At 43.9% G+C, this 24,257-nt stretch overlaps 1 protein-coding gene across 1 annotated transcript in view; it reads right to left on the bottom strand.

Moving 5' to 3' along the window:
• LLGL2 (LLGL scribble cell polarity complex component 2) overlaps window positions 1–24,257 on the bottom strand; it is a 52,619-nt gene that overhangs the window by 18,054 nt on the left and 10,308 nt on the right. Inside the window, exons 2-12 of the mRNA XM_054047488.1 lie at window positions 21,625–21,730; window positions 13,121–13,218; window positions 11,350–11,431; window positions 9,620–9,735; window positions 8,724–8,882; window positions 7,184–7,346; window positions 6,856–6,988; window positions 5,838–5,892; window positions 5,423–5,577; window positions 1,530–1,747; window positions 942–1,009 (exon numbers count right to left, since the gene is read on the bottom strand). Of these exons, the coding sequence (XP_053903463.1) occupies window positions 942–1,009; window positions 1,530–1,747; window positions 5,423–5,577; window positions 5,838–5,892; window positions 6,856–6,988; window positions 7,184–7,346; window positions 8,724–8,882; window positions 9,620–9,735; window positions 11,350–11,431; window positions 13,121–13,218; window positions 21,625–21,699 (1,322 nt within the window). The 5' untranslated portion in view covers window positions 21,700–21,730. The remainder of the gene's footprint in view (window positions 1–941; window positions 1,010–1,529; window positions 1,748–5,422; window positions 5,578–5,837; window positions 5,893–6,855; window positions 6,989–7,183; window positions 7,347–8,723; window positions 8,883–9,619; window positions 9,736–11,349; window positions 11,432–13,120; window positions 13,219–21,624; window positions 21,731–24,257) is intronic.

The following is a 24,257-nucleotide window of genomic DNA, read 5'->3' as shown; positions in this document are numbered from 1 at the left end:
AGAGACCAGCTATTTTAAGACAGAAGGCACAACCTGAGACATACATGCTAAGGTGTGAAAGTCGTCCTTTTACACAACCCTGAATCCTAGGGAGAATTTTAGTTTGCACTCCTATTGGGTTTTATGAAGCTGATGTTGTAAAATAGAGGCTTTAAGAACACTGATAGAGCCAGACACAGGAAAGGAATATTACCTTCAGTTCACCTCCACCCCCCTACTCCTAGTCTGTAGCTTCTACAACATTCTGTGCCATGGATGACTGCTCTGCTGATGCAACTTTGATCTTTCTTGCAGCACCTCTAGGAAGAGCTAGTTGTGTCAAGAATCTTGACACTGAAAATCCTATAGAACTACCTGGCAGGGATGTTTGAAAAGGGCTATAAATTCCAGATGAAAAGCAGTAGAGGGGCAGACTTCTTGTACAAATATGGACAGGGAAATTTTCATTCTAGCACCCAGTGTAACACCAGAAACTGAAATGTCTAGACCGTACGGGTCTGAGTGTGCTCATTTGCATCAATTATGTAAGACTGCTGTAACTCCAATGGAGTTATTCTTGATTTATACTGGTGAGGGTGAGAGACAGCCCTGCAGATATATTGTTCCCTCTGAACTGGCATCACTTCTCTTGACTGTTAGTCTAAATTTCAACACTGGAATTAGTCAGTCTTGGGAAAGGTCAATAGTTTTTTCAGGATGATCAAAGACAGGATGATTTCCTGTCACACAAGTTATGGCTTAACTGCTCTGACATCATGTTATAGGTCACAGGCTTTAAATGTCAGCAGTGCAGCTTCAAGAAATGGTGACCACCTCTCTGCAGAAAAGAACTCAGGAGTCAAGTCTATTCATGTGACACCCTTATGACAGGAACATATGCAGTTCAAAAATGGGTAAATACTGGGCAGGAATCCTTGATTTTTATCAGTTAAAGCACCTACCCTGTAAGAAGCAGGTCCCTCTGGGGAGGATCTGGAGCCAGGTTGGTGCCACCGTCAATCGGCCATGGCTAAAAAGAAAACACTCTTGAAGACCACACCATGACTTTCTGTGAAATGAAAGTGCAACAGAGCATGCCATAGAGGGGGAGGAGAACAGGAAAGCATGAGCTACAAGGAAAGCGCATCTCTGTGTGTACTCTGTTAGCCTTTGTCTGGATTAAGAGTAGATGTACTAGTTCTGATCTCATCAGTTGTACTTTCTTAGTTAGGAGTTGTTATAGTCAAGTTTCCTCTTTAAGAAGCTGCTGTGGCTGAGAGCTTCTGGTTTAGAAGCAGCTTTGCTTGCTAGCACTGACTGCTGGAAACAAACTGATGAAAGCTGGAGAACTAAGTACAGCATTTTGAATTCCAAACAGTTGTCTTTACTAAGTCAATGGTGTTTTAGGAGCAGGACTTCTCAGTACTACCACTAACCACAACAGTGCGCCACTTGGCACTCTGCAGCCAGCCGGGCAGAAAAAAGATACCTACTGAGTACATTAGAATGTTATGTGCATGTGAATGGGTGCATGCTTACAACTGCCATACCATAGCTGAGTAATGAGAGTTCTGCTTGCTCCCAGCGCTGATCACCCTCTCCCACAGTTTCAGTGGGATATTGGAGACGTGGTGTGAACAGGTGATGGCTGAGCAGTGGAGAGATGCCAGGTACGGAGGATGGACTGCTGGCCAGCCTGCACTCTTCAGGTCTATTACCACCAGCTCTTCTTCGGCTAGCACCACCATAGCAGAGGGGTCATCAAACTCTGTGCAAAGAAAATGCATTGAAACTATTCAACTGGCTTATTCATTGGCTTTTGATAGTGCACCTAGTGCTTTAATCAAAAAATTGGCTACATCTGCTCTAAAAGTAGAAATAAGCTTCCTATAGAATAGGAATGAAAATATATTCCCATGACGCTTCTCCCCACAAACATGATTGTGAACAGCAGTAAATAAATACTCCTCTACCCTTTTTGGGCTAACCTGCATATTTAGCCAGAAACGCGAAACAGCAGCTCTCAACAAGTTTGACAAAACCTTAGCAGCATTAACAGAAAGTCCTGCAGAGGGTCGGCCACAGCAGCAGTCAGATTGGGTCAACAATGTCATTTGGGTATGTCTAGACTGCAATAAAAGACCTGTGGCTGTACCTGGGTCAGCTGACTCAGGCCCGTGGGGCTCGGGCTCTGGGGCTAAAATTTCAGCGTAGACATTAGGGCTCTGGCTCTGAGACCCTCCCCCCTTGCAAGGTGTCAGAGTCTATGCTCCATCCCCAGCCTGAACGTCTACACTGCTATCTTTAGCCCCACATCCTGTGAGCCCAAATCAACTGACCCAGGCTCTGAGATTCAGTGGTGTGGATTTTTTATTGCAATGTAGATGTACCCAAAGAGGCCTTTGACCTACAGTTAGCTAATAACGCCTGGGATGGATGGGTATGTATTCACCCCGGCAAGGACTGTTTCAGTGCTATGTTAATACCTCAGTCCCTCAAGGCTAAGCTGCTTAAAAGCAGTAATGCAGCAGATTCTGGGAAATGCTGCGCTACTTGTAATTGACAAATGTTTACATTTCAGCTCTCAGACATCTGAAGCTTCCCTGCCTCTGGTGTGCTGTGCCATCTGCACTGCTTGAAAAGAGCATGTCTATACTGGTAACGGCACTACAATTATCAATTACATACAAAAAGCTGTTAATGCAACCACAGAGCTGAGACTGGTAGCATTCTGTATTACTGTACATGACATTAACACTCAGAGGCACAACCAGAATTTTGCTAAGGAGGGGGGCTCAGATTACTAGCTGCCCCAAATGTGAGTAGCAATGCGATCCTGCGCACCAGGACCACAACACCACTTACTCGACTTTGGCCTGGACAGCCCTTCATCAGCACAGGGGGCTGGCTGGGTGCACAGGGTCACAATGCCACTCATGTAAGTAGGGCCCAGACAGCACTCTGTCAGATGGTCATGGGCCCTCTGGGCTCCTCTCCCTTCACTGCACCCCAATATTCATGCTTTTGCATGTGTTACAAGGTGGCCACGTTACAACCGACGAGAAACCAAAGTTGGGCTCTACCCATAATCTAAATTATTTATTAATGTAGGTTTTTCAGCTCTTTAAAAAGCATCATATAAAAACTACACAAGTACACTTTATTTCAGTGTGAAATCTAATGAAATGAACACATCAACACATGGTAACCATGCCCACTTATACCCTAAACAGCTCTCCTTGGCCATATCTCTGCTCACAACTCTATTTGGGTTAGTTTTCCACCCTTAAATTCACCTCTTGCTCACTTGTCTGACCATCTGAAGTATAAGACTCACCAGTAACAAAATCTACTAAACAAACCCTACAAGACACTCAGTATATTAATATTTGCTTCAAGTGAATTATTTCTCTACCTCACACTGGGTTGGGAGTCAGGTGATCTGGATTATACTTCTGGCTCTGGCCTGCTGAACAACCTTAGGCTAATTACTTCTGTGACTCAGTCGGGGAGGGGGGGGGAAGAGGGGGAGAAATACGATATAGCTAAAAGAGCTAAGCGTTTTGTTATTTTCCTCCTCAGTCTGCTGTCCTTCACTGTGCCTAATTTAGACAAACTCTGCAGGGCAGCAATCCAGTCTCTTGTACATCCACAGAGCACCATGCACCTATAAGCACTATATAAATATAGTGAGCGTTGCACCTTGGTACAGCATTAACAATATGGGCAGTACTCTGTACATGCACAGTCTAACAGTACAGGCAATAGAGTGTTATGCATGTGTGTCTCATCCACCCACCAACAACTGAAAACAAACAGGAACAGCCAATCTGCAGGTTTATTTTTTTAAAAAGTATTCTCAGTCTGAAGATGGGGGGGAAGGGGAAGAACTGCCTTCTAGAATCATGCTGCTATACACAAGCTTTACACTCATTAATTTAAGTGGCTTTGGGATACAACCATCCCTCTCTACTTCCATCATGAAGAACACCCTAAGGGGAGCATGACGTGAGCTGGGCAGAGCCACTCGTATTAGGCACTCAGCCACAAGGAAGCTTGCTGACCACAGACATGACATTTAATTTTAAATAACTTCCTGGTCTGAAGTGCTGCAGCTACAGCTTCCTCTAACAGCTCCTGGGTGCACACATTAGAAACACATGCAAACTGGATGGCTCAATTCTTGGGCAGTATAAGTTTGGTAGCTTGTAGTTATTTCAGGCTAAAGGCTCTTAATTCACATCTAGGAATTGTGTTTAGTGTCAAGTGTGACACTAGAACTCTGGTTATTCCAACTTTAAATATATTCTCTTGTCAGCATCTCAGAGCAGACACCTGCAAGGTTAAAAAAATTGGCTCATGTGCTTCTATATGATGTATAAAGGAGGACTGAAAGGTTGTCTTTTAAAATAAGAGATTCAGGTCTTGTGTATCCTGGAAGACACTGTAGCCTTATCTAGAATAGGCAGTCTAGTGTCAACAAGGTTATAGTGACAAACATCTTTCCTGCTTTCATCATACATCATAAAGAAGCAATTAAAGTCCATCTTAACTAATCCTTTCAAGCCATTTGCAGGAAAACATGGAAACAGCTACAGTGTTTAAGTTTCCAAACTAGATGTCTGCTTCTCCAAGACATCCATCTATTAAAACCGAAAGTCTTCACTGTATTACAAACCACCATAAACTGAAAAACCTAGCAAGGCTAAGTAGCACATGTCAGGAGAGAGTTGCCCACAAAACCCCTCAAGGCACTTAATTCACTCAACCATCTTTTTTTACTGTATATTTCTGTAACTTAAAATAACTAAAGTCCACATTGCTAGCAGGAATAGGAGAAGCTATGGGACATGCTGATTGGGAGATGGTGGAACAAATACGATTGAGTCATTTCTAAGCGGTATAAAAAATGTAAACATTTGTGTTGGCCAGCAGAGAATTAATAAAATGCTTTGTTTACTGACCCTTAGTTGTAACCTTACCCTTTGTTCATATGCTACATGGAGCCTCATGTCATAAACCCAGACAGTAATTAAGAAAGCCACTCACTCCCAGTCTGAGATTGTTTTTTTTAATTACAGTCCCCTTTGATGAGCTGTCTCTTAATTGCAATATTCAGAACTGGATCTCGTATCTTAATCATGCCTCATGTCCAACCTTGCTCTGTTTTCATGAGCTGAAAAGGGCACGAACAACAATATAACAAGTGGTTTAGTGGGTGCTTATGAAGTTTGTAGCTGACCCATCACTGCTGTCAGTATTTAACACTTCACTTATAAATGGCATCTTTAGACATTTACAATGCTACAAAACAACTCAACACAAGCAAAACAATGCTTTGCATCTAAGCTGCTACTTGTCATACCCAGAAACTCCACCCACAGAGCAACTCCAGACTACCCCTTACTCTTCAGAAGAGAAGGGGCACCTTCTCAACACATACCTGCAGCACGATCTGCATTGCAGATGACAAAGAAGTCTATCACCCGAGATGTAAAGTCAAAGGCAATCTGCTGGCTGCCATGGACGACTGAGATACTGTGCCGGTCACCATAACTAGCCCGGGGCATCCCTCCTTGGAATATAATGTAAGGTAGCCTTAAAAACAAAGACACACGTTTATGCTCTCTTTAGAGTCCATCTATTTCACCGGAAACTTATTAACTGAGAAAGTCTAAGGCCCCAACGTTTGACAAAGGCTCCCTACAGTGTTACTCAAAAGGGGCTACATGTGTGAGACAAGTGTAGTCAGCAATGGATTACAAGAAAACTTGTGCTCCCCCCACACAATCCTATTATTATTTTAAGCATCTCTTGTGAACAGTAGGTGGGAGGGAGATGAATAACCAAGAACCTACCCATTCTTTGTCGTCTGCCAATAAATCTTGGAAATGGCCTTGCAAGGGAAAGGACCTAGGATGACAGATTTACAAAGTTACCACAATTGTAAGATGAATCTTACATTAGGTGGAGTTCATATTTCTTGCGAGGGGAAGCAGAGTGGAAATTGAAGGCCCTTTTGAATTATTCTGCTTTATATTGACGAACGTGCCAAATGCCTGGTAGGGCCACACGAGCTGAAAAGTATGTGGAGCAGTGGCACCTCACTGTGCTGAACTCAGAGAAGCAGTACTTTCTCTAGGAGAGCAAAGGTGGCTAAGGCCAAAGGGTAGCTGACTTGTATCACTGACAGAAGTATCATGTGCTGTACCTGGCTGGCAAGGGCTAGGAGCACTGCACTACAAGCCAGCTGTCCCCCAGAAGTGCCTCAATTTCCAGCACTCTCTTCTGGTTAATGCAGGGGTGATAGTAAGCTCTAAAGGCCAGGTCAGGTCAGGCCAATATGGAGGCCTCCATATGGCAGAAGGAAGAAGTCATCCTCTTTTGAGGAGTTTCAGCCAACAAGAGGCATCACTTCCTCTTTAGCACTCAAGCAACAGACAGGAAAAGAAATCCACTTAGCTCATATAGAGGAGTCACTTGGTTCTTGCTAAAGAAGAGCTGGACACCTGACTCAGAACAAGGAATAAAACTGAATCCCTAGGCTCCTTTCCTGATAATCTGAGCTATGCTTCTGTACACAGATTTTTACCTCCAGCTCATCTATGCTCAGTACAGACATCAAGTTAGGCATCCTTGCTTCAGCAGAGTTCAAAGGCAAAGCAAACTGGATTTAAGAGACCCCTTTGAGTTCAGATGTTTAAGGCCCATTGGGTCAACAGCTCTGCATTGCGCTGCCATGACTACACGCCAGGGGAGAGCTTGACTTTGAGATCCCACAGGGGCTTGAAGTGAGTTTGAATTTAAGAGCAGTTCAACAAAAACAGTTTAAGCCTCAGCACAGAAGCAGTTTGTTTCTATCACACATATACTGACCATAAGGCACTTTGCTTTCCAGGGGCTCAGGCTGCCTGTTATCATTGGATACTGGCCACTGGGCATAACTTCCATCATAATGGCAGCTAATGATTTGACGGCCATCCTTCTGCCAAAAGAGGTTCTCCAGTTGCTAGGGAGGAAGAGAGACAGAATGATTGATATCCAGAGAATCATTAACCCTTCCAGAACCAGAATATACAATCATAGGAGGGAAATAACTAAGTTGGCTCTCCCTGCACCTCCTGGGTCTGTATTTCTTCAGAGAATCCCGGAGAGAGGGGGGCTCACCTTCCCCATGCCCAATGATTTCAGCCATCATTAATACCTGACTGCCCAGGAAGTGGTGCGACACTCTTTTGTTATGCAGGTCCCAGAGGACAATGAGGCCCCTGCTGTATCCAATCAGAATCTGGCCAGGGTTCCTGGGATGCTCCCGTAAAGCTTCCACCAATTCAAACGACCGCCTGTTACGATAGTCTTCTGGCACCCTGGGCAAAATACGGAGAAAAATTAATCCACGTGCATCTGAATATGACAGCCACATTGACAGTGTATGTATGGGAGAGAAACATGTTGGGAATGACAGGGAAGGTGAAACTCTTAGAAGGGTGAGAACAAGCAAGGTATCTTTTCAAACACAGCCAAGATCCTTACGATTTGCAGGGCATTAAGCAAGGAAGCTACTGTGGAGGACCTCCTTGCTCAGTCCCACCAACAGGAGAGGAAATCAGATGCCTATGATGAAATCTACAGAAGGAAACCCACAAAGTGGCGTGTAGAAAGGATGTGAGCTACCTCCCTCTCCAGTCCCACTGACAGAGGCAGGGAAGGAGTGGAGAGGAGAGCCACAGGCAATGGGATGAAGCTGACACAAGCCTGTAGCCAACTGTTTGTGCTTACGGCCAGCGCCGGAAGCAACGCATTCCAAAAATGTGTTTTTTAGTGAGACTCCCACCTCAAAAGATTACAGGTACATAAGGAATCAGGGCAAAATTTTCAAAAGCATCCAAAGTGCCGTAGGAACCTTGGGTACTTTTGAAAATGTTTGCCCATGTCTACAGAAACTCAGGGTAAGTTACCACCTCTTTCCTATTGCCCATACAAAAAAATTAAACGCCTTGTTAAGCCTTCAAATGAATTTAATATTTGTTTGCGAGACCGGGATACATAAATCAGGAGTAAGGCTACGGTTATGTCACTTATGTTGCAGAAGTCACAGAATCCATGACTTCCAGAGACCTCCATGACATTGGAGCACTGCAGCAGCGGCTGGGGGACCCCAGAGTTCCCCAGCCCCACAGGGCAGTGGAGGATCCTCCCCCCAGCTCCAAACCCCTCGACAGGAGTGGAGGCCACAGCTCCCAGCTGCTGCATGTAGCGGGACAGGGTACTGGACCCTCCTGCCTCCCCATTTTGTCAGGGATGTTTTTAGTAAAAGTCATGGACCGGTCATGGGCAATAAACAAAAATTCACAGAAGCTGTGACCTGTCCATGACTTTTACTAAAAATATCCATGACAAAATCGTAGCCTTAATCATGAGACAGGCACAGCATTTCCAGACCTACTAAATGCTTCCCCTACATAGTTCTGCAATGTTCTACAGCGCCTCTGCTATGAATGTCTTGGGTTATTCCTGACCAGAAAATACCATCTGTATAATGCAGATAAACTGGGGCCCAGAGTAAGGATGTGTCCCTCCAACACCATCCAACATTTGCAGCCTGTTACAGTTAATGTAAGTCAGGCTCCAGTGTACAAGCCAGAATAAAAAATTGGTTAAGTGCAACACACTCAAACTTTCCCCTTCTGACTGTCATGCTTATACATAACAAATCCCATTGGTCAATAGGCCCATTTGCTCACCGCTGCAGCACTGCCTCAGAGGTGATGGTCCTATCCTCTAACAGTCTGAAGGATGGGAGCTCTACCACAAAGACATTGCCACTCTCAGTGCCAAGGTACAGAACTTCCCGCGATGAATGTGGAAGGACAACAGTTATCTGGGTGGCACTTGGAGGAGATCTGTGGATGCAAAAAGAAACCAATTAACTGCCTGTGAAGGAGATCAGTTCTAGAGAGAAGCAGCTATGGTATTAATTTAAACAGCTCCATAGAGCCGCAAATGAAAGCTGACCCCTGCTTTACCCATAAGCCATTTGCAAGAGATTCAGTAGGCATTTTGCTGGACAAATGGAGCTTTGAGCCAGGATCTTGGGTTTTTTTGGAAGCAGAACACCAGCTTTAAAATAAACCTAAAAATAATCCAGAAATGCATTGATAGAGAGCTGTGTGTGTGTTAGATGAGTTTCCCCCTAACAGTGACTAACTACCCAAAGAAGCAGAAAGAAATAAGTTGTCCAGAGACTGGAAAAAATTTAACTAGAAATATTGGGATATTTTAAACTGTGGTTTAAACGATTTAGTTAAATCCATGGACACACTTATTGATGTAAGACTAGTTACAGGGGTAAGCTCAACAGATATGTCAGGTTTAAATTGATTTAAGAGAGTACACAGTGTTGCACAGATTTAACTAAATGTATTTTAAAAGTAAACCTTTAAATTGGTACACCTTTGTATTCAGATGAGGCCTCATTCAAGTCCTGTTGGCATCAATGGAAACACCCCTATTGACTTAAGTAGAAAGTGGATTGGGCTTTAAGTCAGGGCACTGAACTAAGCCATGTCAGAGTGCATTTCATAAGCTCCTGTGTGGGTGGCACAGGAAGAAGAGAGAGAGCAATATTAGAGCACATTACCCAGGAGGCCCTCGTAGTGTGAAGCGTTGTTCCTCCTGCAGCTCAGATGCCCCACTACGCTGCTTCAGGCTCCAGAGATGCAAGCTGTTATCATCCAGCAGTGTCACCAGCTGGCACTAAAATCAAGAGACATGATCATAAAGAAAGCAACCTATTTAAAAGCAGTACACTAAGTCAAGCAATAAACCACTGCTGTTCAGTGATTCTCTCAGTTAATGCAGGATTCAGGACCCAGTCACACAGAGTGGCAGGCTTATACAGTTGTATTCAGGAGAATTCTGCTGACTCAGGGTACATCTACACTACAGGGGGGAGTCCATTTAAGATACGCAAATTCAGCTACGTGAATAGCGTAGCTGAATTCGACGTATCGCAGCCGACTTACCCTGTTGTGAGGACGGCGGCAAAATCGACTTCTGCGGCTTTCTGTCGGCGGCGCTTACTACCACCTCTGCTGGTGGAGTAAGAGCGCCGATTCGGGGATCGATTGTCGCGTCCCAACGGGACGCGATAAATCGATCCCCGAGAGGTCGATTTCTACCCGCCGATTCAGGCGGGTAGTATAGACATAGCCTCAGGCAGTAAAGGACTTGGGGACTACACAGAATGGCCTGCAGGCTTAAAAGCATTTATTGCCTGCTTCTGTATCCAATATACCAGCAGGGAGGGATGAGGGCTTGATCCTTGAAGGATGCAATATTAGCTGCACTTTCATCAATTGGGAAGTCCCACACTCTGATACCTATTTCAGAGAGCTATGTTGTAGCTAGCACACAGTATTTACATCCTTCATGGTTTGCTGAAGTGGGCACACACCCCTCCACACCCCTGCTTTGGGAGTTGCTGGTGTATTCCACTTCACAACTCATCTTGCATTCTCTGCGTCCAACTTCCTTCTCAAGGGTGGTGCCACAGAGTCCTTTTATGAGCCCAACCCTGCCAGTTGTACATTCAAATGAAGCATTTTGCCTGTTGAAGCCACACCTGGTACAACCATGTAATACTCCCCATGGGAGTTTCAGTTTATACCATTAAGTTTTGAGTGGTTTACTATCTAGAGAATTCACACCCTCTCATAATACAACACTGCTCTCCCCAAATAGGTGAGTCAGACAGTAAAGAGGCTGGTCTGCTAGTTAGTCAGGTTGCGGGGGGGGGGGGGGGGGGGGGGGGAGAAGGGGGGGGAAGAAGAGGAGGAGGAGGAGGAGAGTGAGGGCAGTTAGAAAGCCAACAGGCATCTGGGGAATTTTATCTTCCCATTTTTAGTTAGTGGTGAAGCCACCCATATAAGAGCTAAGGAAGGAAGCTTAAAAGTGGCTAGGTTAGCCAAAGCACGTCAGGCCAAAGAATGATGAAACCTGCTGAACAGCAGCTGCTGTTTCATCTGGCGAGCACTGCACAGCACAGAGGAAAATGGGTATGATCCCACTACAGAAATGCAGGATGCAATACAAAAGGAAGCCTCTTGCAACAGCAACTATCCTAATCCTATTGCCACTATCACCAGGTGCTTTCTGAGCTCAATTAAAAGGTGCTGCTCTCTCTATTTTTAGGACTAACATCTTCACGACAATGGGTGCTATTTACAGCACAATGAACACCACTGGGGAGGCCTGTCACAAACCCAGCATTTCTAGAACACAGACATTACACAGCCCAAAGGGATTCTAGAACTCAGGGCCTGGAGGTGAGCGCACACACACACACTCAGGTATATGAATTCCACTCACCTGGCCGGGAATAAAGTGTATCTGCATGACGGTATTGTTTTCTTCATGTAAACCCATAAACTCCACCCCAGGAGCTCCATATCTGAAACGTTTGTTGAGGATCAACAGAATTAAAGATCACCTACAGCTACAATCACTTGAGGAGTAGTTGCTAGCAAATGAGATGAGATTTAGTTAGAAACCAAGGGCTGGTCCCCACTTAGTCCGGACTTCGGACTAAGGTACGCAAATTCAGCTACGTTAATAACGTAGCTGAATTCGAAGTACCTTAGTCCGAACTTACCGCGGTCCAGACGCGGCCGGAAGTCTCCCCCCGTCGACGCCGCGTACTCCTCTCGGCGAGCTGGAGTACCGGCGCGACTGTGAGCACTTCCGGGATCGATCCGGGATCGATTTATCGAGTCTTAACCAGACGCGATAAATCGATCCCAGAACATCGATGGCGTGCCGCCGGACCAGCCGGTAAGTGAAGACTAGGCCCAAGTGGAGTCAGTGGTGATCATCGACTCCTTTGAATCCATACATGCCTAGTTCGAGTTTAGTGTGCACACAACAATGGAAAGCATGTACAGGAGTATTTACTTGGTAGTTTGGGGGAGATGCAGAAAGGGTGGCTGGACCCTGCTTTCTCCAAAGGTTATTAGTGGTTTCCCCACACACTTCAATCCCTGCTTAACCAATCTGTAACCAGGAGACAGATGGCTAACGCCTTCCTGCAGAGCTCAGCCTCTCTGAACACAAACAGTGCTGGAAATGATTAAGCAAGCATAGACAGCTCTAACTTTTCCTTTCTGGGCTGGAGTGACACGCCTCTTTCATCCCAAACTCAGCTGGCCTTGTGTCATGGGAACCACCTCTCAATGCCTTTGTGTATACACAATACACGCTATCCCGGGACTGGACAAACAACCGCCTTCAAATGTTTTACTTCTGGCCCAATATTGGGGGACTTTACGGTCCTGGATGAAGACTAATCCAGGAAGCAGAATGTCTTTATGGCTTAAACTTCAACCTTTGAGATGGTATTGAATAAAATATAATCTCCCTCTCCCACTTTACAGTATTAAGATAGCCTTGGCCTTTATAATAAGGGACAATTAGCTTTTAAGGCCAGAAAGCATCATTATGCTCATCTATTCTGATCCTCCACATACGATCTTACTTGGTAAAGGAATTTGTTGTACGCAGTGTTATTGTAGCCATGTTGGTCTCAGGATATGAGAGAGGCAAGGTGGGCGAGGGAATATCTTTTATTGGGCCAACTTCTGTTGGTGAGAGAGAGAAACTTTTGAACTTACACAGAGCTTGTCTTCAGGTCTGACCTGAAGACGAACTCTGTATAAGCTCAAAAGCTTGTCTCTCTCGCCAATAGAAGTTGGTCCAATAAAATATATTACCTCACCCATCTTGTCTCTCTAAAAGGAATTGGATCACTTCACCCCCTTTTACTGCTTCCATATAATGCATACAAATGTGTTAAATGCATTATATGAACAAAACTACATATAAAATTGAATAATGGAAGACTAGATTCATTAGGCGTATTCCATGTACTTTGCTTATTTTTTAAGATCATATATTCCACTACAGACTAGAAATAAGGTGCAAAATTAAGCAAGAGTAATTAACCATCTCTCTAAAAGTAGTGCTAGAGCTCAAACAAAAGGTTACTGAGTGAAGTTCTTTCCTTTGTTTGTCAGATAAATCTCCAGACAATTTAAGAATCAAACCTGACACTGCAAGTTGTGAATCACACGTGTAGAAAGGATACAGTTTGATGGCTCCTGATCTGGTCCCAATAGCCACAAGATGGAGAGAGGGGCTATATCCCAATGCACTGGGCTGGTGGGGAAATCCATGTTCTACAGTCTGGAGAAAACAAAACACACCTCAAGGACATGTAGTTTCATGGGCATTGTGCATCATACACGGGCAGAAGCCAGAAATTAAATATGGTTTAGTTGTTTCAAATAAAACATTATCCTTGAACATGCTATAAGTCAAAAGATGCTCCCACAGAAGAAGTTTGGTTGTCTCGGTCAATAACCGTCAAATTGACTTACCAAGATCCGCTTGTTATTCAGTACAGATGCATAAACACTGAAATACTGCAACTTTCACTACCACAGAAATGGCAAAGGAATATTCCACAACAAGGAACCAGTGGAATGGGGGAGGGGAGGGGACTCAGCAGGGCCGGGAAGAGGCGGGGCATGGGCGGAGCAGGGCCAGGTCGCTCGCTGCTGCCAGTGCCAGGCCCCTGCTATCCCCCTAGGCCACCCTGGACCCCGTGTCCCCCTGAAGTGTGGAGCCCCCCAAAGTATGGGGTCCAGGGTAGTTGCCCTGGTCCATTCTATGGGCAGGATGGCTCTGAAAATATAAGCCCAAACATTGGTGGAGCTGGGCCCACATTCCTGAATATTGGTGGAGAACAGGCACCACGGGCTCATATAACTCACCACCTATGCTCTTATGTATAGCTTGTATATCAATTCCTGCTAGCAGCCTTATGGCAAGTGCCCAGAATGGACTCAACGTACCAGCCAAGAAGGCAACGTCCCACAGGGCAGTTGGAAAAACTGGTGAATATGGTATCCAATTCCCAAACATAGCAGGGGACACTGGGTTTTATTCATAGTATCTAGGGACCTATCAAGCCATATCAAACTAGCTCAGAGAGGCTCTATTACTGATTATTAAGAGATGTTCATGACTCTAGCGGACAAGAGCACAAAAAGCAGCTTGTTTGGTTTTAGTGACTGCCATATAATACATGCTTAGACCAAGACACACAATTTGGAGTGGATATGTACTACCTACCTAGGTAGGTAAGAAGTTTACTGAATACAAACACCTATGTAAAGTATTTACAGAGTAAACAGTGTCTTAAGAGTGCAGTCAACAACTATGGCACTACTGCAATTTGGAAACAGCTCAGATTCTAGTCTTCAGAAGTGCCAGTTGTACAGTTGGCCCAAACCCTGGATATCTGAACATTATGTGGTCTTAAGATAGTAACTACAATTAGATCTGAAGAGAGTTGTAGATTGTGCGCTTCCAGAGGGGAAGTCATTTCTAAACCACAGGACAAGTCAGAGAACAAATGGAATGCCCCTTTACTTAGTTCCACATTTAGAAATTGTGCCAGTATACCTAGGTCAGTTAGGAATGTGCGGGGGAGGGGAATCCCACCCCTAACAGATATAGCTGCTCTGGTAAAAGATCTAGTGAACATGCAATCATACTGGCAAAAAAGGTCCTTTCTGAGGTAAGGGAACTGGCATAAGCTATACCAGCAAAAGCATTCTTGCTGGTATAAACTGCATTTCCTTTAGCATTCTTGCTGGTATAGTATACACACAAACCTTTTCTAGTAGATGGGGCCTTAGTGCTAGAAGCACCATCTCAAACTGAAGAGCTCTCCCATTCGTTTATTCTGTGTACAGTCAGTTTCCTCTGTTTGTGAGGTGATCAAGAGTTCAAAAAAGGTACCATGAGCCATAGGGAAGGGCGAAACATTTCAAGTGGTTTTTTTTCTTCTTTTTTAAATGTACTGAAGATTAGGTAGCAAATGGCCTGGAATCCAAACATGTCCTTCAGAGAGGAATGTGGGCAACAGCACAAGGAGCAAGTTTGGCAGCGAAGGCCTTAGCGGCACCTGATACAGGACTAGCTTCATAGAGTAACCATGGGGAATAAATCTGGAATAAAGGACCACTGATATGAGTCCTTGCAACACTTTCTACCAACCCTCAATTACCTGATTTGGTTAATCCAATACCAGTAGGAAAGAAAGGAAGCATTGCTCCATCCTAAAGTGGATTGATTTTGTACATAAAGTACTGTACAGTAAAATGAGCTACACAGGTGCTCAGTATTATCTGAGGACAAATACTCCTTTCTGCTTAAGATAGTTTGAATCCTTATCACTTGAAATGTGGCATCTCGGGGCTGTAATATTTCTTAAGTTTTCATTTAAATCTATACCTTGAAACAATATACAATATTCTCCCATTTCCCCCAATTGATAAGGCCTTGTCTACACGAACCAGGGTTCGACACGCAGTGATCAATGCATTGGCAGTCGATTTAGCGGGTCTAGTGAAGACCTGCTAAATCCACTGCATATCGCTCTCATTGACTCCTGTACTCCACCTGAACGAGAAGCGCAAGGGGAATCGACGGGAGAGCGTCTCCAGTCCACATCGCATACTGTGGACCCCGCGGTAAGTAGATCTAGGTCAACTTCAGCTACATTATTCATATAGCTGAAGTTGCGTAACTTAGATCGATATCCCCCCATAGTGTATACAAGGCCTCAGTTTACTGATTCTGTTCAGTAATGGGACTGTGTGAGTTTTATTTTTAAATAAGTGTGATTCAAGAGAAACAGTTATTCCATTTAATACCACTTACGGTGAAGGTGTCTTCAGTGGAAACCTTGAGTTCAGTAACATTCAACCACAACTCTAAGCTAATAACGTTTATGGTACAACTGATATAAGTCACATGTGAACCCACATTTATGGAGGTAGAAGGCAAGCTGATTCATCTCAGTGGTATTCTACCATATGAATACAGCACTAGGTACCACAAACGCATTATCCCTGGATGTCTGTAACTTTAGGATAAGTATAATCTGGCATCAGGCACAGAAATGATTCCAATTGTTGGTAAAACCAATATCTACATCTTGTCTAGAATGACAATTTATCACATGGGTTCATTTCAACCTCGCAATAAAAGTAATAGATACAACTATGCTGTTCTGGATTCCATGACCTGTAAAATCAATTCACCTCTTTTCCATCTGTGCTACATACAACACAAGTCATTTTTGTGCTGTAAAAGAGGTTGTAAAGACGACCATTTAGATGCTGTTCATTTAAACAGCAGTGACAAGCTTTGTTGTCTTTGTTCCCAAATTTTCCTGATACAAGAAATAAAACGATGAGGATTCTACCAGCACATTCTTCCTGTTCGGTTTCTAAATATGTTCCACTTAATAGAGCTCAAGGCCCAAGGGCAAAGAAATGGATGGAAGATAGACACTTGCTTGCCACTGATCATAAAAAGTGGAAATGCAGTTCATGTGTCTTCCCCTCCCCCAGCTGCATATATAAAAATCCTAATGCACATCAAGGATATGGGAATATCCTGCCCACAACAAGTGCAAAACAGTTAGCTGCAGTTTAATGGGTTTATTTTTACAGCACTGCAGGTGTGCCTGTTGCTTTACAAACGCAAGATAAGGCGCCTGCAATTTAAATGTGACAATGTACAGACAAAGGAGGGGAAAATGGATAAAATGAAGTTATTTGAATACGCATCATTGATGACTGGTGTGGGGTGTGCATTTCCAGGTTTGTTTGTTGTTTCTAGTGTAGGCAAGACGGCAGGAAGTACATTGTGGCAGGTTTGTTGCTGTGTTCAGCTTTGGAACTGGGGTGTGACTTTGCATACAGATTTCTCTCCATTGATTAATCAAGATCTCTCTGCGGATTTCTTTCTCCTTGCAAATTAGTACAGTGAAGTCAGAACTAAGGCAGCAGCTGTTTGGCTGTCCCTGTTTTCCCTCATTCATATCTGGCTGATGGAAGCAGCAGCCTGTACTTCAACCTGTTCAGCAGGTGAGCCTCTAGTGGGGGAAGGGAGGATGAGAGTACAATAGAGCCTTTTAGTGGTGCATATAAAGTACTGGTGTGACAGCAATGTCATCCCCTTCTCAAAAAGGGACCTTTTTGTTTCTTTTAGGTGAGCCAGGAGGTTTCATTTTCATTTTCCTAAAACTGCAAAAACCAGTTTCAAGTTCAGGGCAAAAGGAAGCCTAGTGTCGGCAGCATTCGTGAACAGAGGTGTTTCACATTAGCTATATTTGCTGCAAGAAAGAAATGGGCAAACAGCTCATTCAATCCAAACTGAAGCTGTCTGAACTGGGTCCATAGCTGTTCCTCCTCCTTTCCCTCCCCTGCAGTCCTATTTAGACATTTTATGACCATGCAAAATAAAGGAACTGCATCTTTGTTAAATACTCCCTTTGAAGACAACAATGAGGCCGGTGGGTGTTAAATCTGTTTGACATAGTTCCTTATTCAGCGAGTTAAAAATCAACCATCCATCACACCACTTAGCAACAGGTGGGAAGAGAAGGAAAAATGCAGCGCACATCTCTGCCATAAATTAAACGGAATGCTTCCAATGTGGTAAGAAAAGGTGGGTGAGGTAATCTCTTTTCTACTATAACCCAGTTTGCAACTCAGCTGCAGGACAGGCTGGTTCACCTATGTGTTACCTATCATCTAATCAGACAGTGCCAGTCTGAACATGTTTTGTCTTGGATTTGGACTGAGCCAAATGTATCAGATATTATGCTAAAAGCAGGATGAACTTTTTTTAAAAAGCAGATTGTCAAGTACACAAACCTTTCACTCTGCTACCTATTGAGCTAAAAACAGGATTATTGCAACAGGTATATACAAGTACAGGTAGTTCTTGGTCATACATAGAGAGGTATGCAAAGCCAAGTCATCCACACAGAATGTCAGAAGGCAATTATTTAAAGAGCACATGTTGTTACAAGAGTTTAATAGGAGAGAGGCTGGAAAGCTAGCCTGGCTGCACAGGTCAGTCCTTCAAAATTATCTGGGTTGTTCAATTTCTGACAACAGGTAAACTCTGGAAAGCAGACAGAACAGGAAGGAGGTGAGAACCAAGCTGGGAGACATAAGCCTTTAAAATGCTTAAAATCCCAGTTGAACAATTACATCAAGTTAAGCAGGAGGCATGTCCTTAAAGTAGCCCTATTCATTGCTGGCATAAGCAGATGCAACTCCACTGATTTCAATGGGATTACACCCTCATAGCCAATTCATTACTTGAGTATGTAGGTATAGTGATTTACTGCTAATTACCAACATCAGAACTACTGAATTTTACATCTAATATTGAACAAAGAGCAAGAAGCAGCCAGGTCCACGTGTGATGCAGTTAGATACAGGTCTAAAATGAGAAAAATCCCTCAATAGGGAGATATAGCTAAACTGGGATGGAGAAGGAGACAAAGCTAATGTTTAAAAAAAAAAAATCTCCATAGCTGTAATAATTCATATTGACCAGTACACAAAGCCACAGTCCAATAATCCCACCAAGTGAAATAGGGCTCTCTCGAAGCAGTCTAGCTGGGAGGATTCAAAGGATGACTGGGCTACACAAGACAAATTTTAAGGGAAGAAAAAGCATCCCAGAATATATAGCGCTATTTTAATTGGAGGACCACAACACTGTAGGTGTGGAGATCACTTTTCCTCAAATGATTCTTCCTTTCCAGTGCTTATGGGAAGATCATACTTTCTGGGACCATGTCTATTTGCCTGGTTTCTGCATCAGAGGATACCGGGACAGCTCAACAATTAAATGCTGTACAAGGAAACATCCCAGAAATTTGTTCTCTCCCATCAAAAATGTAGGGTTTCCAGTTGATATACTAATGCCAGCAAAATAGGAACAGACAGTGCCCCAGGTTATATGGGCATTATATTTTTGTCACCAAAATATACTGTCTACTGCCCTCTCAATTTTTTCCCTTACACTAATCAGTCAGTAGTTACACTACTCAACTTTTGATGTACTGCACATACATCCCTGCATGGAGAGAAGTTAGACAAACTGAGGACTAACTTGTGCCCATACTGATAGAATGCCAAGCTCTGTATCAGGGAAGGAGGAGGATACATCTCAGCCCCAAGAGAAGAAATTGTTCTCTTTTTATTCACTGGAGTGCTCCTGTTTATTTTTGTAGTACAAATCTGTTAGAGCAGCCAGGTCTACACAGCAGCTGGGGAGGGTGCTTCTCAGCACCGATAAGCAGACATGCACGGGCAGGATTGTACTCAGGAGCTAGCCCATGCCACCAAAGTGACACTATTTTTAGCATGTTAGTTGAGGCAGAGCTAGTGCATGTCTGTCTACCTGCACCAGGAAGCACCCTCCCAGCTGCTGTGTCGACATAGCCGTACTTGTAGTTACTGCATCAGCATATCCCACTAATATAAGTAGCACTATGAATTTAGATGTACAAAATGGATTCATGTTTAACCTTTATATAAGAACGCGCAATAAGAGAACTATCATGGGAATAGCTTGTGTCCTGTAACCAGATTTTGTGTTATACACTATTAGCCCTCACAAGCAACACGTGTAGTACTTAAATATGATTAACAGACATAAGAGATACAACCTGACTGCATTGATTAGATACTATAGACTCCCAACTGAAATTAGATAAAGAATCTGAGCGGTTACTAGTCCCTTCCCAGACCAGTTCTTATCCAGCATTATATTTGAGGACTTTTGAAGAATAAATTCATGAAAGTGCTAAAGAACAGGAACTTAAGTGTTCATGAAGCTCCACCTTCATGTTGCACCTTTAACAAGGACCATTCCCTAGCAACAGAAAACGTTCTTAACCTCTTGGCTCCTCAAAGCCATAACCTTTGACATGCCAAAACCTAAGGCCTTGGCTACACTGGTGCTGTACAGCGCTGCAACTTGCTGCGCTCAGGGGTGTGAAAATGCCCCCCCCCCCCCCGAGCGCAGCGAGTACAGCGCTGTAACACGCCAGTGTAATCAGAGCCTGCAGCGCTGCAAGCTATTCCCCTCGGAGAGGTGGAGTACATACAGCGCGGCGAGAGCTCTCTCTCAGCGCTGGCGGCACAACTACACTCGCGCTTCACAGCACTGCCGCGGCAGCACTGTGAAGTCCCGAGGGTTGCCAAGGCCTTAGTCTGACTTTTTAGGACCCGCCAGTCTTATGGCGGTCTCCATTATATCTAAAGTTTGCTTCTCTGAAACCCTTTCTATTATCACTCTACAGGTAATAATGGAAGAAGACAAGATTTAGAGCCAGATCTTTGCTGGAAAAAAAAGTGTAAAAAAATGACAAAGGATTCCTTGCTAGAAAGGCAAACTGTAGATTCTCCTAGCAATAAGTGTTTCCAATCAATCCCTTGCTAACAAAGAAGAGTGTATAAGGGGTCATTTTTGTTAAATACTGTGATTAATTACAAAGAATAAATTACTAAAAAGTAGTGTCTTAGACAGAAAGTCACCATCTTGTTAATATCACATTTTCCTTTGTAGGACTGAATCAAATATCACCACTAAAGTCAGAAAACATCACATAAAGCAGAGAAAGATATAGCAGTGAAGGTATGCTAGGCATTTTACAAACAGGCAAAAAGACAACTGCCTTGGCTACACTGGCAATTCACAGCGCTGCACTTGCTGCGCTCAGGGGTGTGAAAAAACACCCCCCCGAGCGCAGCGAATGCAGCGCTGCACGCTCGCTCACAGTGCTGCAAGCTATTCCCCTTGGAGAGGTGGAGTACTTACAGTGCTGCGAGACAGCTCTCGCAGCGCTGGCGGCGCAACTACACTTGCGCTTCACAGCGCTGCCGCGGCAGCACTGTGAATCCGCAAGTGTAGCCAAGGCCAATGTTCCCTAACTAAACTGAACTCTCCAAGTGCTGGGTGGATAGCAGTGCTCAGACACAGCTGTTCCCTGTTTGTAGAGAATGGAACCCTCACAAAAACCTGGATGTATGAATTCAGAACTGGCAGGACAACAGCACAATCACATTTGCCACAAGAGCTGCCTTTGTAGCCTCCCCCATTTGAATCCCATGTACTCACTTCTGCATTAACCAACTGAAGTATGGCCTGAGAACAGGACTCCTAAAATCTAATCGTGGCTCTGAGACACCCTCAGTGGCTTCAGCCAAGTCACAGCTTCTCTGTCTCAGTCCTTTCCCAGGCCACACCATTGGTACAACAGGAATAATATTTACTTTCTTCATAGAGGTGTTGTGAGAACATGTGTAGCACTTTAAAGACACAAAACACTGTGAAAGTCCTATGTATTAGTCACAGCAGGACTATAGTCACATTGAGGGAGTGAGGAGATTATTTCAAAGAGAAAATGTTAGTAATCTGTTTTCTCGTGAACCACACAGACCTAAAACTAAGAATGTGGTATCTCAAAACCCACGAATGACCTGTGAACTTAAGACATGCACACGTACAAACATGTTTGTATCAGAGGGACTGCAAAAAAACCCAGCTTTGATTTACCAAATATGAGGGCAATCCACCTCTGTTGTAGCTAGCTTTTCCATACATACCTGAATGAACCTTCCCTCCTCTCCCTTCAGTGACAATGGACAGATTTTCTCTTTCATGCTGGTTTCCCTTAAAGCTCATTTGAAGAGCCCACCATACCTTGTTAAACTGGAAAAGGTCACGCTTGAGCCTCTCTCTTACGGGATCATGTCCGTGTCTCAAAAACCTTCTCATTTTCCCTCTTTAACCACCTGGCACCAGAAACCTAGTAAAAAAGCAAAACCATGTTTAAACAAGTGGGATTTTAGAGTGTAAAAAATTAATCTGAATTGGGTCCTTTATTTTGTTTCAGCAAGTAACACGGAATTCAGCAGGCCAGGACGAGACAGCACAGCTATATGGGGAGTTAACAGGGTCTAAAACTCAACACCACTGCAGCACATTTTCCCAGATAGTAGGATTTGGTTTGCATAATCCCTTTTTCATGCTGCTCAATTCTAGAATCCCTGTGGCTTTTAAAAAACAAACAATGCAGTTTACACTTTGCCTTTTTTTTTAAATCTCTTCACCTGACCTTGTCCAAGAAAGATGACAAGTAACAGAACGCAAAAGGATACTACCGCAGTAAGATAAGTGTTTAAAGAAACCAGCTCAAAAAGCCACCTAACTTCCAGAGTTGGTGGCAGCATAGACTAGTATCAGTTTTTACCCCAGATAACCCTATGGCTCCTGAGCTGAGGAGGGGAAAGTAAACATTTTAGGCTGGCATTATGGGTATAGCATAAGGAGCTGGTGTTGCCTGGAATGTAGTTATGTTAATTATTAGCCTGTTTTTGTAAAACATCAAGCTTAATCCTCTACTAAGGGGGAAGGGGGAAAGAGAATAGTGCACCTGTCCCTCAGTGCAGTGCTACAAGAGAGTATAGTTCTCTGTACCTTGTAATTCTACCACTTCACCAAAACTTTATGATCCACTCAGAGCACTCAATGCAGAAATAAAAAGCCCTGCCCTAGCATACCAGCAATAACACTTGGGACAGCAGGATATGGAGTCTAGTATTCAGCCAGTGCAGCAAAAGTAGCACCTTATGTCACTCCCCAGGACAGAAAGGAGTACGGCGAATGGGCAGAACTTGAAGATTCAGGCCTAGGGTGTGGACTTTTCCCCAAGGAAGGGGTGTGTACATATGTGGAGCAAGGTGGGAATTTATAGTGCCATAGTTTCCAGAACGTTTAAAATGGGTGTCAGAACTTGCCAGGAAGAAGAGTTATTTTTTATCTCTCTGCCCCAGACTACCTGGGGCCTGGGACATTTGACTCAAATATCTGGCCTGGACAGGTAATTGAAAGCACTGTCCACCCGCAATGAGCTCTGAGAAGGAGCAGAAAACCTTTGCAGCCTCTTGGTGCTTCTATTATTCCACTTCTATACAAACAAGTGGGAATCCATCTCTGCATTCTTGTCAATAATGAGGTCATCAACCAAAGGCCATAAATCAGTCAATCATTCCTGCAGGGTTTTTATTATAGCTCCCAGCAAGGCCAGCAGAAGTGTAAATTTAAACAGCAAACAAAGTACAAAACTGACAAAATCAGCAAGTTCTGGTGAGCGAACAGCTCTGTCTTTTCTGCATGTCAGATATCAAGGTGTAATCCCAATGTACAGTCCTGGGTTTGCGCCTACACTTGCCACTAGGGGCTAGGATACTTCAGTGTTACTAGCATGTGGAAGGTCGGTTTGGGTGGAGCACCATTTGGAGTGGTTAAGGAAGGAGGGAACAAAGGGATGGATCAGGCAGATGTATCAGTAAGATTCTGACAGGAGCTTAGAGCAGGCTGAGATAGTCCATGAATAACTCAGAGCATCATTACTATTACAGCAATATCTGGTCTGGTTTTCAGAGATGCCAAGCACTGCACCTCCTTTCTACTGACTTCAGTGGAGTTATGAGTGCTCAGCACTTCTGAAAGTCAGGCTTATAGCAATTAGCCCCAGAACAATCCCAGAGCTTAGCCTGCAACATCTCTAACCAAGCACACAGTACATTTTCAGGTGCACAAACAAAAAGAAAGGAACCCACCATGATCTCCTCGCTCCCCCAGTATCTAGAGATACCAGCAGGTACCACCTAATCATCAGCTTTCCTTGAATGGTCTCTTACAATATGAGCTAACTACTTATGCAAAACAATCTGTTCCACCTTGCATTTTGCTGTGACACTGGGAGCACCTTTCTCAGACCTGAAGAAGAGCTCTGTGTGGCTCGAAAGCTTGTCTCACCCCAACAGGAAGTCAAGCCAATAAAAGATATTACCTCACACATCTTATCTCTAACATCCTGTGACCAACACAGCTACAACTACACAGCATACAGCTTTCCAATTGTCATTCCTGCATGCTTTCTTCCCTATCCATTCCCCACTGACAGAGAAGGGAGAGTAAACCTGAGCTGCTTGGTATATTTGCATGATTTGGGTGGAAACGAAAGCCATCAGAGCACTAGCAGGTGTGAAGAAATGGTGCCTAGCTGTCCGACACAGAAACCTTGACAGCAGGGAATATCAAAATAAAAGGGGAGAGGAGCGTAGCCAAAAAACAGGAACACATTTAAAAAACAAAGTCTCTGCAAAGTGATCTGAAAACCTACACCAAATAAATCTAAGATTAGAGCCCATGTAACAAATCCTTTCATCAGGTTTGCATGATACAATTCTCAGAGAAGAGTCAAACATCTCAGTACATGGCTCTCTCTATGGATCAGCGTTCACCTTGCACTCCTTTTCAGTACCCAA

The sequence above is a fragment of the Malaclemys terrapin genome, chromosome 13 (assembly GCF_027887155.1).
Source record: "Malaclemys terrapin pileata isolate rMalTer1 chromosome 13, rMalTer1.hap1, whole genome shotgun sequence".
Taxonomy (NCBI): Eukaryota; Metazoa; Chordata; order Testudines; family Emydidae; genus Malaclemys; species Malaclemys terrapin.
The sequence above is the reverse complement of the archived record's forward strand: the minus strand, read 5'-3'. Positions and strand labels throughout refer to the sequence as shown.